Raw genomic sequence first — 12,736 nt, 5'->3', positions numbered from 1 at the left:
TCCAATTGATGTAACCCCCAGTGTCTTTCATTATTACCAAAGCAAGTAGGCCCCTAATCGAAGATTGTTTCACAATCGGAGAGAATACCTCATGGAAATAAGGGCCTTCAGCTTGGGACTAACCTTTTGCAGCTACCCTTACTTTCTAGATGAGGCCAACATCATTTGATGATCCTTTCTTCTTCTTGAACCATTTGCACCCCACAACCCCTGTATTCTTTGAAGCATTCACAACAAATCAAGTCTTGCCTTATGCCTCCAAGCCACTTACTTGCATTTATCAAAGCCATATCTTCCTTATATGAGCCAAGATCATCAACAATTTCTACTCGTGCAGCCATGAAACAATAGACAACGTAATCACATTTCTCAATGTACCTCTTTAGAGGCTTTGCCTAACTCTTGGACCGCTTTACATTATGAGATAATGATTCATACATATCATTCACAACCCTAGGAGCATTTGAAGTTCTTTGAGGCTCCACCACCTCACAAGCATCATGTATTGAAACTATATTATTATTAATAAAACATCCAAAGAAGAAGCAAGCTTAGATTACTCAAAAAAACATCTCTAGAAGTACTTATCATCCTAGTTTTATCACAACCACACCCTATAGCTCACAACACCTAACCCATACTCCATAAAAATGCATTTTCTAGTTTGATTTATTCTTTGAATAAGCACGTAATCAATTGAAGAAAAATACCGACCTTTGTAAGACACTAAAAATTAAGAGTGGTGAGTGGTGAGCAGTAAATTAAGAAACATGTTGTATATATTTAACACAAAAAATTTTATTTAACTTTGCTTGATTAACATATATATATAGCTCTTTCTGAAAAATTATTTTTCATGTTTTCGGCTACCCATTTTGTTGTGGCGTTCTTATACCATCCTTAGAGCACACCTTGTGAACCTCTTTTTCAGCAAATCTAAGCTCATTGTAAGTCTATAGTATTTGCTCCTTTCTATTTTATTCTAAATCACGATCTTCCAATACTTGATGACTCCCATAAGCTCATCCATAGTCTTGGTGGAATAGCATCCAACCTTCCTAAAGTAATTGTCAATAAAAGTGAGTAGGTAGTTGCATCCACCCAAAGAGGTTTTCTAAGATGTAACATAAAGATCTAAGTGTATGTGATCCAGGATACCCTTTGTGTTATGCACATCGTCTTTGAAGCTCAATCTCTTATGCTTCCCTTAAATAAACAATAAACAAAAAGAAAATCCCAAATCTTTTCTCGTCAAACGCTCCTTGTTTACTAAACTCGTTTATTCCATGCTCTATTATACGAACAAATCTTGTATACCATAGTTAGGTATCACAAACTGTCATTGTGGAGGTGGAAACATTGGTTGATTAGGTAACCATGGATCTTATAACACATACTATATACCAACCATGATATCTATCATTAAAATCAGCAAGACATTTGTGATCTTCATGAAACCACCATAACAACTACATCTACATCCATTAGAATCCAATGTGCATAGAGAGATGGGGTTCTTTTTCAATCCCAAAACATGTCGCACCTCATAGAAAGTCCTATAATTCTATCATGCAAATACTAGCAACCTTACATATATCATTATTATCCAAGGTCTTTTTCCCTTCCATATACATTTTCATAGGTAGAAAAGAAATCTCTAATAGGAGTCACGCGAAAAGAACACCTGAAATAAATAATACATTCATTCATCGCCTTGTACCAATGAGTGGCCATAATAGCATCACCATCATCGCTATTGTTCACATAGCATGCATCACCGGATGTAGAGTCCTTAGAACTACTGTCTTTTTTCATTCTTTTTCACTTCCAACAATCCTTCTTTACATGCCCTTTCAACTTGCATTAGTGATATGTTTTACCCTTGTTAGAGCTCTTAGACTTAATCTTACTCCTATTCTTAGAAGAATTTTTGAAATACTTAAGTAAAAAAAAAATTAATTAAATAAACTAAGTTCTAAACTTATTCCAAAAGTAAGCGTGAAAATCCCAAACTCGAGGTTTGCATCTGTTCGCAGTTACTAACTGCGAACAAGTCAAAAAAGACAAAAATAGCTGTTCCCGTTTAGTAACTGGGAACAGCTATTTTGTCCTGTTGCTGTTCGCAGTTACTAACTGCGAACAGGTCAAAACAGGTCAAATAGCTGTTTGCAGTTAGTAAGTGCGAACAACTATTTTGTCTTTTTTGACCTGTTCGCAGTTAGTAACTGCGAACAGCCCCAAACCTTAGGTTTGAGAATTTCACGCTTACTTTTGGAATAAGTTTGATTCTTAGTTTATTTTGTTAATTTTTTATATTTTTTCTCTTATGTTTTTCAAATTTTCTTCTTATAACCACTATTAGGGCATGCTTGGATTGAGTGTAAATATTTAAGGGAGTAAAAAAGTCAAAGTAAGAAAATAAAGTTGATAAATGAGAAATTAGTGAAATTTGATTGTTGTAGAGATAGAAAAATGGTTGCAAAGTACTGAAAAAATAAAGGGAGCTCTCAAATTTGTGGGGTAAATATTTATTCTAGGGGAGGGTGGGGAAATATATTACTTCCATAATAGGGGAAATTATCTTCTTTTTCTTTTATTATTTTTATTTTATGCTCATTTTACCTTCTTTACAACTATCTCAAATACTTCAAAATTTAAATGCATCTCTATTTGCCTTGAATTCATTAATTTGACTTTATTTTTCCCCTAAATATTTACACCAAATCTAAGCATGCCCTTGGAGTTATTATCATTCATCCTACCCCTTATTAATAACTCATTATTAAACCATTGTTATTTTTGAGTCATTTATTTCTCTATCAGGTTTCTCTAAATCAAAGCATTTTTCACATCATCACTACTAAGATTCTACCTACCATAGAGCAAAGTCTCACAGAAAATTTTATAAAAAGGTGTTAACATACCAAGAAAATACTTAAGTATTAATCATTAAGAAAAACATCAATACTGTGTAAATCCATCATAATAGTGCAAAATTCCTCCAACTGGGTCTCAAGGGAGTTACCTTATTCTAATCAAAGATCATGGAATTTACTCTTCAAGAATTAAGAGTAATCTTTTAATTCAAGAACCTCATATAATTAATGGCACTAAGAGCCTTTCAATTAATTCCATCCGACTTATCAACGATCATATCTGGTGGGCATCTTAGCAACACCTTCCAAGGTCATTTGCAATGATAATTAAGAAGGACCGTCATTTTGACTTTCCAAATGCCACAGTTTTGAATCCCATCAAACTTTTCAATGTCTAATTTTATGAAAGCCATCTTGAACCCAATTAGCAATCCTGATGTTCAAAACAATTGTTACGAACCTAATGCCCTGATACCATTTGATGTTTTAAAGTGATCTAAGTGAATAAGACCACATTTTTATTCTGAAATTTGGTGGAAAAAAGTAAATGTGGTTTCAACATAAGGCATTTAGTATATCATATGGATTAAGCTCAACCAAAAGCAGCTTAATATGGATTTTTGACATACAACACGGTAAATTTAAAATTAATGACAATGGACAAAAATACTTAAACTAAAGTTAAGTTAAAATATTCGATTAATATATAAAAGTTTGAATTCAAAGTCTATAATCCCATGTTTTTATTCACTAGTTGTTCCAAAAGTAAAGTAATTTAGATTTAAAAAATTATACTATTAATAGTTTTATGAAACTTATTATGTAAAAATAGTTATATTAGATAATTTTATGAAAAGGGTGATGTATTAAAATGAATTGTATTAAAATATGTTAAAAAGAATGATTATAAATGCTGATCGAATTATTGTATGAATAATTTTTGCTGTCATTCAAACAATTTGATGCCTAGTTTAAGAGTTTGTGTCAAAAGGCTTGCAATAGACTAGTTGTTGTTAGCTATACGATAAAGAAAATTGTATTTAATAATATCGACCTTTCATCTTACATAAATATAATATGGATATTATCAATGGTACCCTTAAGTTTTTGCACTTTATCAATGGTATCCCTAAGTTTTTTCGAGTATCAATGGTACCCTCGTGTTATTGAGCTTTTTACAACTGTAACCTTTTCTAGTTTTTCCGTCCAAAATCGTTCAAAACCGTTAACTTTTTCCTTTTTCTTTTATTTTTCAATTTAACTCATAAAAAAAAGATAGGCTTCATATTTTTTTCTATGTTATGAATGTGCAACTTTATGGTAACATAAGGTATTCCATCTTATTTTGTGAAACATTACCATCTGTTGGTCGTGGTGACAAAATGCTACTTTAAGAATAGTGTCTTCGAATGGCGACCTGTGCCCACAAGGATAATGCTAATATTAGAGCCTTAAATGTTCACTTTTATGTGTCTCATGACCATAAAAAACAGTTGGATGATGATAAAATGAAATAATATTGTACTCATTGTCATCTATAAAAGGAAAGGACACATGAAAAAAAGGATTGTGACAAGTTCAAAAAATGACTAAAAAAAAGGGTAAGTCAATCTACTTGTGACTTATAAAGCTAATATGATCGATGTTGATCGTAACACATGGTGGTTTGATTCTAGTCATTCAATTCATGTTTCTAATTCCTCGAGGGATGTTTCATTGGGAGTAGAACGTAGTATCTATGCTGAAAACAAGATACAATCTTCCGTCAAAGACTTGAACATAGAATTTAGTTCTTAGTTCTTAGTAATGGTTTTATTTTGAAACTAGAAAAAATCTTTTATATTCTTAGTATTTCTAGAAAATTGATTTCACTTTAAAGACATGTTTGTTTTGATTATTCATTTAACTTTTCAGATTATTCGTTTAGTTTATTTCTAAATTCAAAACTTGTTGAAAATGGAAGTTTAGTTGATGGTCTTTATTCGCTTGAGTTATAAAATGAAAATGTTTATAATGTTATGCATGTTCAAGCTGGTTCAAAAAGATGTGTTATAAATGAGGAATCTTTTATTTTGTGGCACCAGAGATTGTCATATATCCATATAGAGAATAAAGAGGTTGGTAAAAGATGGAGTACTTAGTACTTTAAATCTTGTTGATATTAAGACGTGTAGATACAACGTTAAGGTAAGTAGATCAACAAGTCCAAAAAGGGTGCTAAGAAGAGTTCATCTATATTGGAAATCATACATTTAGACATATGTTGCCAAGACATGGACAAACATGGTTAAACATACTTTATCATCGTCATAGATACCACTCACGATATATGTATCTTTATATGCCTTATAATAAAAGTGATGCATTGAAAGCCTTTAAAGTTTTCAAGGCTAAAATATAGAAATAATGCGATAAGAAAATTAAGATAATGAGAACAAAGGGAGGTGGTGAGTCCGATGGTAGATATACCAAAGCTCTCAAAATCGATATTTCATTGGAGTTTAATTTTTAAAATGAGTTTCGACAAAGGCCGTAACAAAGACACTGTTCGAGCTATTTAAAGATTAGATTTCAAATTTAAGACAAATTTGTGTGTTGGGTGTCCATCTAAAGTAAGAGTCTAAAATTCACAGGAAAAGAAACTATATACAAGGACTATAAGTGGTTATTTCGTTGTATATGTCGACAAGTCCAAAGGATATAGGTTATATTGTCCGTCTCTCAATACTAGGATTGTTGAATGAAGAAATGCTAAGTTTCTTGAGAATGACTTGACTAGTGGGAATGATCTATTCCAGGACATTGTTCCTGTAAGGGATCAATCCTCTACCTCAAGAGGTACATTAGTTATCATTAAAAACACCACTATGGTAAGAATGGGAGTTAGACAGCAAGTTGATGCGGAGCCACAAAATGTTGAAAACATTTAAGTAGAATAAATTGTTCATGACACTAAACAAGATCAGAACTTCAGGTTAAACAACATGATCATAACGAGATTGTTGATCAAAATTAAGATAGTCTACAAGGAAAGAAGATCAACTATCCTTAATAACCATCTGGTATATTTGCAAAAACTAGACAATGCTATTAGTGTTGATAATGATCCTAAATCCTTTAGTAAAGCAATGAATTTTGATGATCAAAATTGTGGTACAATGCTATAAAAGAAGAGATGAACTTTATGAAAAGCAATGGTGTATGGAATGTTGTTTAGTTGCCAGATCGAGTAAGACTTATTGGTTGTAGATGGGTTTTGAAAACCAAAAAAGATTGTTGTCAGAACATCGAAATATATAAGGCAAGACTAGTTGCAAAGGGATTGAGTCAAAGAGAAGAAATGGATTACTCAAAAACCTTTAGTCCTGTTTCTAAGAAAGATTTCTTACGCATTTTGTTGGCACTAATATTCATTTTGGTTTTGAATTACATCAAATGAATGTGAAAACAAGATTTCTCAAGGATTTTTCTTTAGTGAATGCGAGCATTTGTTTTGTAAGTTAATTATGTCCAGTAATGATTTGAAATAAGCATCCTGCCAATGCTACTTAAAATTTCATGATGCTATCCCTTCATTTAGTTTTGTTGTGACTTGTGAGTATTAAAGTTTATGACTCGTTAGAGTGTGTTCATATTTCGTGGAACTATAGATTTAGAGTTTTATTGGTATCATATTATATTGCACTAAAATATTATAAATCATTAGAACTTATACACTTTTTATTTATGTGTAATTCAAATAATCTATGAAAATTAGGCTTTATCGATAATAATATATACTTAATGAGAATCATCCATTTACCTTCATCGATAGACTATATGTGAGTTTCTTGTTGTAACTTATTCAATTCTCCTTCGCCAAAAGAGTTTTTATTTTTATTTTTATTTTTTTATTATTATTTTCTTTTACAAGTTAGGGTTTGAAGAGGAAAAAATTAAGGAGAGAGTGCGAGGAAGAAAAACGTTTATAGTTGTGAAGTTTGATACAATTAGATCATTGTAATTTATTTGATTTAATAATATAATCTTTCCGTTCCTTAATAAAGCTCCCATAAGGAATGTTCATAGAAATTAAGAAAAAAAAAATCTTTTAAATAGTGGAGATATTATGTTCTTTGAATAACAAATTTGATGGAGGAAAATGGGGATCATAACTATCCAAAAAATATTAAAAAAAGTTAGTGAAAAAAATATATGGACTACAACTAATAAAAAAATTATTTTATAAAGTTAGTGGAAAATACGTGGGAACCATAAGTATTATAAAAAATGTTAAAATGAAGTTAGTAAAAGATATATAGGGATCATAAGCATTATTAAATTATTAAAATGGGGATGGGTAAGATTATTTTTGTCTAAAATTTGTGATTTAAATAGAAAGATTTTTTATGAGAATAACAAATGAAACACCCTAAAAGAAAGTGTGGACTACTTTAAGGAACGAAAGGAGTATTTATTTATGTAATTTGATAAGGTGTAACCTGAATTAAAATTCTACTACAAAAAATTATAATAAAAAAATTATAGTTAATTAAAAAAGGATTAACTACATTAAAAAAAAAAAAAAAAAAAGCTAAGGGAAAGTTCATAACTAATTTAAGACCATCTAAAATGGTCAAACAACTTCAAAAGAAACATTGACATTTATCAAAATTCAAAACCATCAACTTAATTATTAGGAGCCTTCAGAGCAGTACTTGAAAAATAAAAAACAATACATATTTCAATTTTCTTCACAATCCATAAAATGTCTTGCTTTCTAAAGTGAATTTACCTCTAGGTAAATTCTTATTTTTGTGCTTAATATAGCAATAATGACCGGAGGAAGGCAGTACTATACTAGTAAGTGATCAATCCAGTATTCCGCATAAATAAAGGTTCGAGAGAAGGAAGACAGCGGACATATCACAACTGTACCCCTCCAAGTAGTACTATACTAATGTTAGCCGGGAATACGTTCAAGGATAACGGCGAGGTTGTCAGGATCAAAGACAATGGTATGGAACGCATAGCCGTTCATGCCCTTAAAAACACCATCACTTAGATTATATACAACACGCTCACCATTGGCCAACACATCAACTTGTTGGTAAGAAAATGGAACATCACATTTTCCCCTCATTGCCACCTTCCTTGCACCTCTCCTTTTGTTGGGGGGCACCGTAACTTGGACAGAGTCACTAACCGTCTCGGCTTCATTGTGTTCTACTCCAAAACTGGTCTCAATGCTAACCCCCACTTCAACCGTAACCTCTGCCTCGGCAACTAGTGGTATTCCCCCGCTAATGGTGCTACTCACGCTGCTGCTTATAGAGGAACTCACAGAAAAAGTGAATGTCTTGCTTTTAGTATATTCTACTGTTAAAGTAGACAATACGGGCTCACTAGTGTTGTTCTTAGTTATATTAGTCGCAAAAGAGAGTGGCTCCAAGTCATACATAATAGCATCCTCTAAGCGGTACCTAACATCGATGTTCCTTCTAATAACCGGCTCCTCCGCCATGTAATATCTTTCCGGGTTATTTCGAAGAAAAGTTCCTTGATAGTTGATGAGACAAATTGAGTTCCCACTTGTGTGAAAAACCTTGAAAAGCATGTATTCCAGCAGCAGAGGAAATAGAGGAGAGGTAGTTCGCAGACCGTCTTTATTGTTGGTGGCTCCGCAAAATTGATTATAATCGCCTTGCGACCAGTAATAGAAGGGAAGGAGGCGCAGCTTGCCCACGGGATCGTAACTGGTGATGTACCAGGTGATCGTGTTGTTTTGATCAGCTCCCTCAAATTTCTGAAATTTAAAGAGTTCTGTCGAACTTGGTAGTAGATATTCCCCGGTAAAGCACTTTATCACCACTCTTTTGGGTAATTTGATTACCTCATGTTTTAAGTCAACTGCAACTAAAAATCTAAAATTGATGGAGAACCATCACTCAGAATTGGGCGAAAGGGACGTTGATCATTTTGTCTTAGCGAGTCATCCAAGTACTTCCCTGTCTGGACGTGCTTCAATACCACTGAGCCGTTACCCCTATTCTCCGCTGTAAACAAATGTGCAGTTCTGGGCTGTTGTGTCCTCCACTGCTTCGTCACTCTTTGCGCTTATATAGTTGCTTGACGCATCCCTTAAATTCACACATATACATATAGTATAGTGTTAGCTTAGTATTAGTATGTAAATATACACTCATTTATCAGCAAACCAAACAACATTTTGAAGACATTTTAAATCGTAGCTACATAAAAACAGAACATACATGAAGACCCTATTAAATCTCTGCGATATGCATGTCACCATGTGTATTGGTATACTAACATAAAACAATTTCTACGTTTCTAATTATAAGTTATGTTGAGTTGATTCAAAATATTAGTTATAGTCAAAGTAGTGGTTATGTGGGTAGTTACTATTTTTAGGATTTACTTCTAATTTAATGGAGTAAGTTATGGAGTCATGAGATGAACTCCCTATTTTTATGTGTAGTTAATTACTTAATTTTTCTATTTAATAGGTACATGTATTTTATTTTTATATGTTGTAATGAGAAAATTAGCGTTTTGCATTTTATTCTATATCTCTCAACAAGTTATACTTTCTTGGTTTTATTACTTCAACCCAAATCAAGTTTTATATTGTTTATCATTATGGTATTTTTATATTTTACATATTGCGACTATTATACGAGAAAAAACAGTTATGTAGAATTTTATTTTATTTTTCTCATTGCATATTTTCATAATATTAAATTTTTATAATTTTAAGTTATGTATATAAACTCATTGAACTGCGTAAAATGTGTTTTGAGTGCAAGTAAAGTTAACTGAGGAAGTATTTGGTTTTTCATCACTTTTCATAAATCAATTTCAACATTTATTAACTTTTTTTAATCTATAAAAATTAAACGTAGTTAAATGTGTTATTTTGATTATTATATATTAAATTATACATATTTGAAAATTATAAAAAATTAATATTATAAAAGTATGCATTCAGAAAAAATCTCACTTAACTATATTTTTTTCTTACACATTAACCACAACGTATAAAATAAGCCTGAATAATAAATAGTGTCAATAATAATAATATAGCGAGCATTTGAATTATGTAATGGAGGTAGTATATAATAGGAAATATAAAAGGAAAAATGCATACTTGATAAGGTACTTGTTGTTAAACAAGCTTCTCAAATGAACTCCAGTTAGAGCCCTGACAACCTCAAACTTGGCGGAGTCACTAAAAACTCCTTCTTCTGTATCGACCTCGCCCCACAATTCACCATTTGCACCCTCTCTAACACGAAGATGGTAGGAGGTGTTAAATATATTGAAGGCTGTGATTTCTGGCAAAGACATATTATCACCGGCCCGTAACTTAAGTACTTTATATTTTCTCTCTTACTCTCTTTTAAACTTGTTTTCCAATCTTTAGAAAGTTGTTTGTGTCTTAGCTTCTTGATGCTTGCATTTCCTGCATTCTATTTCATTTATAGGCTAAACAACTCATTTTTTTTTTTTTTTCTATTTTTCTTATTTCCAAATTCCAAACTCCCTTCGTTCCCACGTTGCTGCAAATGCATTCAAATTAATGCTTATCTGTACTTGCTGCACTTATTTGATTTTTCTATAAGAAATATGATAAAGTATATAAGACGTGAGTTGCTTACTCATAAATCCGATCAAGTTTTATTTAGCGCATAAAGTATATATGAATTTGTGATAGTCAACTTCTCTACTTTCTCAATCTCTCTTATTCTTTGACGTGGGATTATAAGTAGATTATTTTCCAATAAAATATTTACAGAAATTAAAAAGAATATAGGTTATGGAAAATTTTGGGATCATAAGGATTAAAAAAATTAAAATAAAGTTAATTGCAAAAATATAAGTGCCATAATTATTCTAAAATATTTATGTAAAGGTAATTGAAAACATATAAAAACCATAAGTAACTTAAAAATATTAAGATAAAATTAGTGAAAAATATGTGGAAATTTGATCACAAGCATTAATAAAATATTAAAATTTAGATGAATTATGTTAATTAGGTTTAAAATTTATGAAATAAATAGAAAGTTTATTTAGCGGAATAACAAATCAATTGATCCACATGGCTAAAATCTGGAATATTATTGAAAAATGGAGGAAATATTACATTTTTTATTTATTAATTCTATTCCCACTGATATCCATCCGATAGCATTACATGCATTTTTAATTCTGTTTCTATGCCCCGTATTAATGGCCTTTGTCGATAGGACATTGCCAAGCAATTGACCTTAATTCTTAATTAATGGTAAAATCCATGATAATCACATTGCACGGTTTTTTTTTTTTTTTTTTTTTTTTTTCATAATTATCTATTTTGTAACATTATTGATGGCCGGTCACCAATCAGAGAAGAAATGGAAAGTTAGAAGATTCTAGACATGCTATAATCATAATGCCTCCGTTCATACTTGTTTATTACATTCAATTTTTGTAATATGCTATTCGGTTTATAGTTGATGTAAATTTCAAGAAGAATCTTATTAATTTATTGATAAAGTTGTTTACAGTATTGCAATATCACTAAATTAGTTTTCAAATATTCATCATTTGATTACTTAAACTAGTTTTAAATTTATTGAAATTATACGATAAATTAATAATAATTTGATAAACTAAAATCAATTATAATTTTCTAAAATTTTGACTTGTTTTAATGAAAAATCGGTACGCATTAAGTGATTTTAGCTAGATCGAATTTAATTTTGTGGATGATTCAGGTCAGATACAATTTTATATCCTGGACTGTGGTGGGAAAAGTGAAAGAAAAAGGATTATTTTTCCTTGATGTTTCTTTAGAAAAAACTTATTTTTATTTTTGTTCCTTACAAAACGTGTTGCAAAAGCAACCCAACAGGGGAATAACTTCCAAGTCCAAGTCGATTATTCTAAGCAAATAAAATCCTATAGATGTAGTAGAGGACTCTATTATATTCGATCAATTATCTTATTTGATATTTTGATATTATTTATCTGCCACTCTTAATTTGTATTTTATTCTTAATTTAAAAGTCAAAATATAGTTCAATGAAATCTCGTTTGATTCGGTCAATATAACGTTTATTAATATTAATTTTTATAATTTTTTATTTTCCACAATTAGTGATAGCTAGAATCGAATTATTACATTGGATAGAATATAAAAAAAAATGAGACATTGGTATAAACTGGAGAGAGTATTTAGGTATACTAAAGATGGACATGGCCAGGCTCGCAAGATGGCCAACTTTGCACGACACAGTTTTGGGCACATTGTCAATTGCACAACTAGCACACAGCATGATAGGCACGACACAATCATGACATGACTTTTTATAAATGAAAAATATTTGTGTGAATATGAAAAGAATAAGTATAGCACTACATAATACGATATTGTTTATGGCATAACATGATGCAACACGAAGCACGTGGCCTTGCCCAGCACGACTCGTGTCCATCTGTAGGTTTTACTTCATTTCAACATCATTGCACCATTTGATTTATATATGTTTGTCAATGCACTTTTATAATTATTTACATACTCCCTTCTATTCATCTTAAGTATCACATTTACTTTATGCACTTATTCAATCCTTAATATATCTAATTATGTATAATTAAAAATTATAAAAATTTGACATTAATAAACTTTACATTAAAACGAATCAAATAAGATCCCATATGACAATATTTTAACTTATCGATTAAGAATAAAATTTAATTTAAGAGTGATAGATAAATAGTGTTCCAAAAGTAAATAGGCACACTATACAAAATAAATATATATAAAAAAGTTAATGTTAATAATCTTATTGATACGAATCGAAAAAGATTTCCAT

General features: G+C 30.8%; 1 protein-coding gene across 1 annotated transcript; it reads right to left on the bottom strand.

Annotated features, from left to right (window-relative positions):
• Positions 1-7,453: 7,453 nt before the first annotated feature.
• LOC130805283 (uncharacterized) lies at positions 7,454-10,510 on the bottom strand. The gene is made up of 2 exons (XM_057669978.1): positions 10,024-10,510; positions 7,454-8,995 (listed from the first exon to the last, which is right to left on the bottom strand). Exon 2 carries the CDS (start codon positions 8,470-8,472, stop codon positions 7,819-7,821), a length of 654 nt encoding a protein of 217 aa, XP_057525961.1. The 5' UTR covers positions 8,473-8,995; positions 10,024-10,510; the 3' UTR covers positions 7,454-7,818.
• Between the last annotated feature and the right edge of the window lie 2,226 nt (positions 10,511-12,736).

This window comes from Amaranthus tricolor, chromosome 2, assembly GCF_026212465.1.
Source record: "Amaranthus tricolor cultivar Red isolate AtriRed21 chromosome 2, ASM2621246v1, whole genome shotgun sequence".
NCBI classification, from domain to species: Eukaryota; Viridiplantae; Streptophyta; class Magnoliopsida; order Caryophyllales; family Amaranthaceae; genus Amaranthus; species Amaranthus tricolor.
Note: the sequence above shows the minus strand (reverse complement) of the source record. Positions and strands in the feature narration are given on the sequence as shown.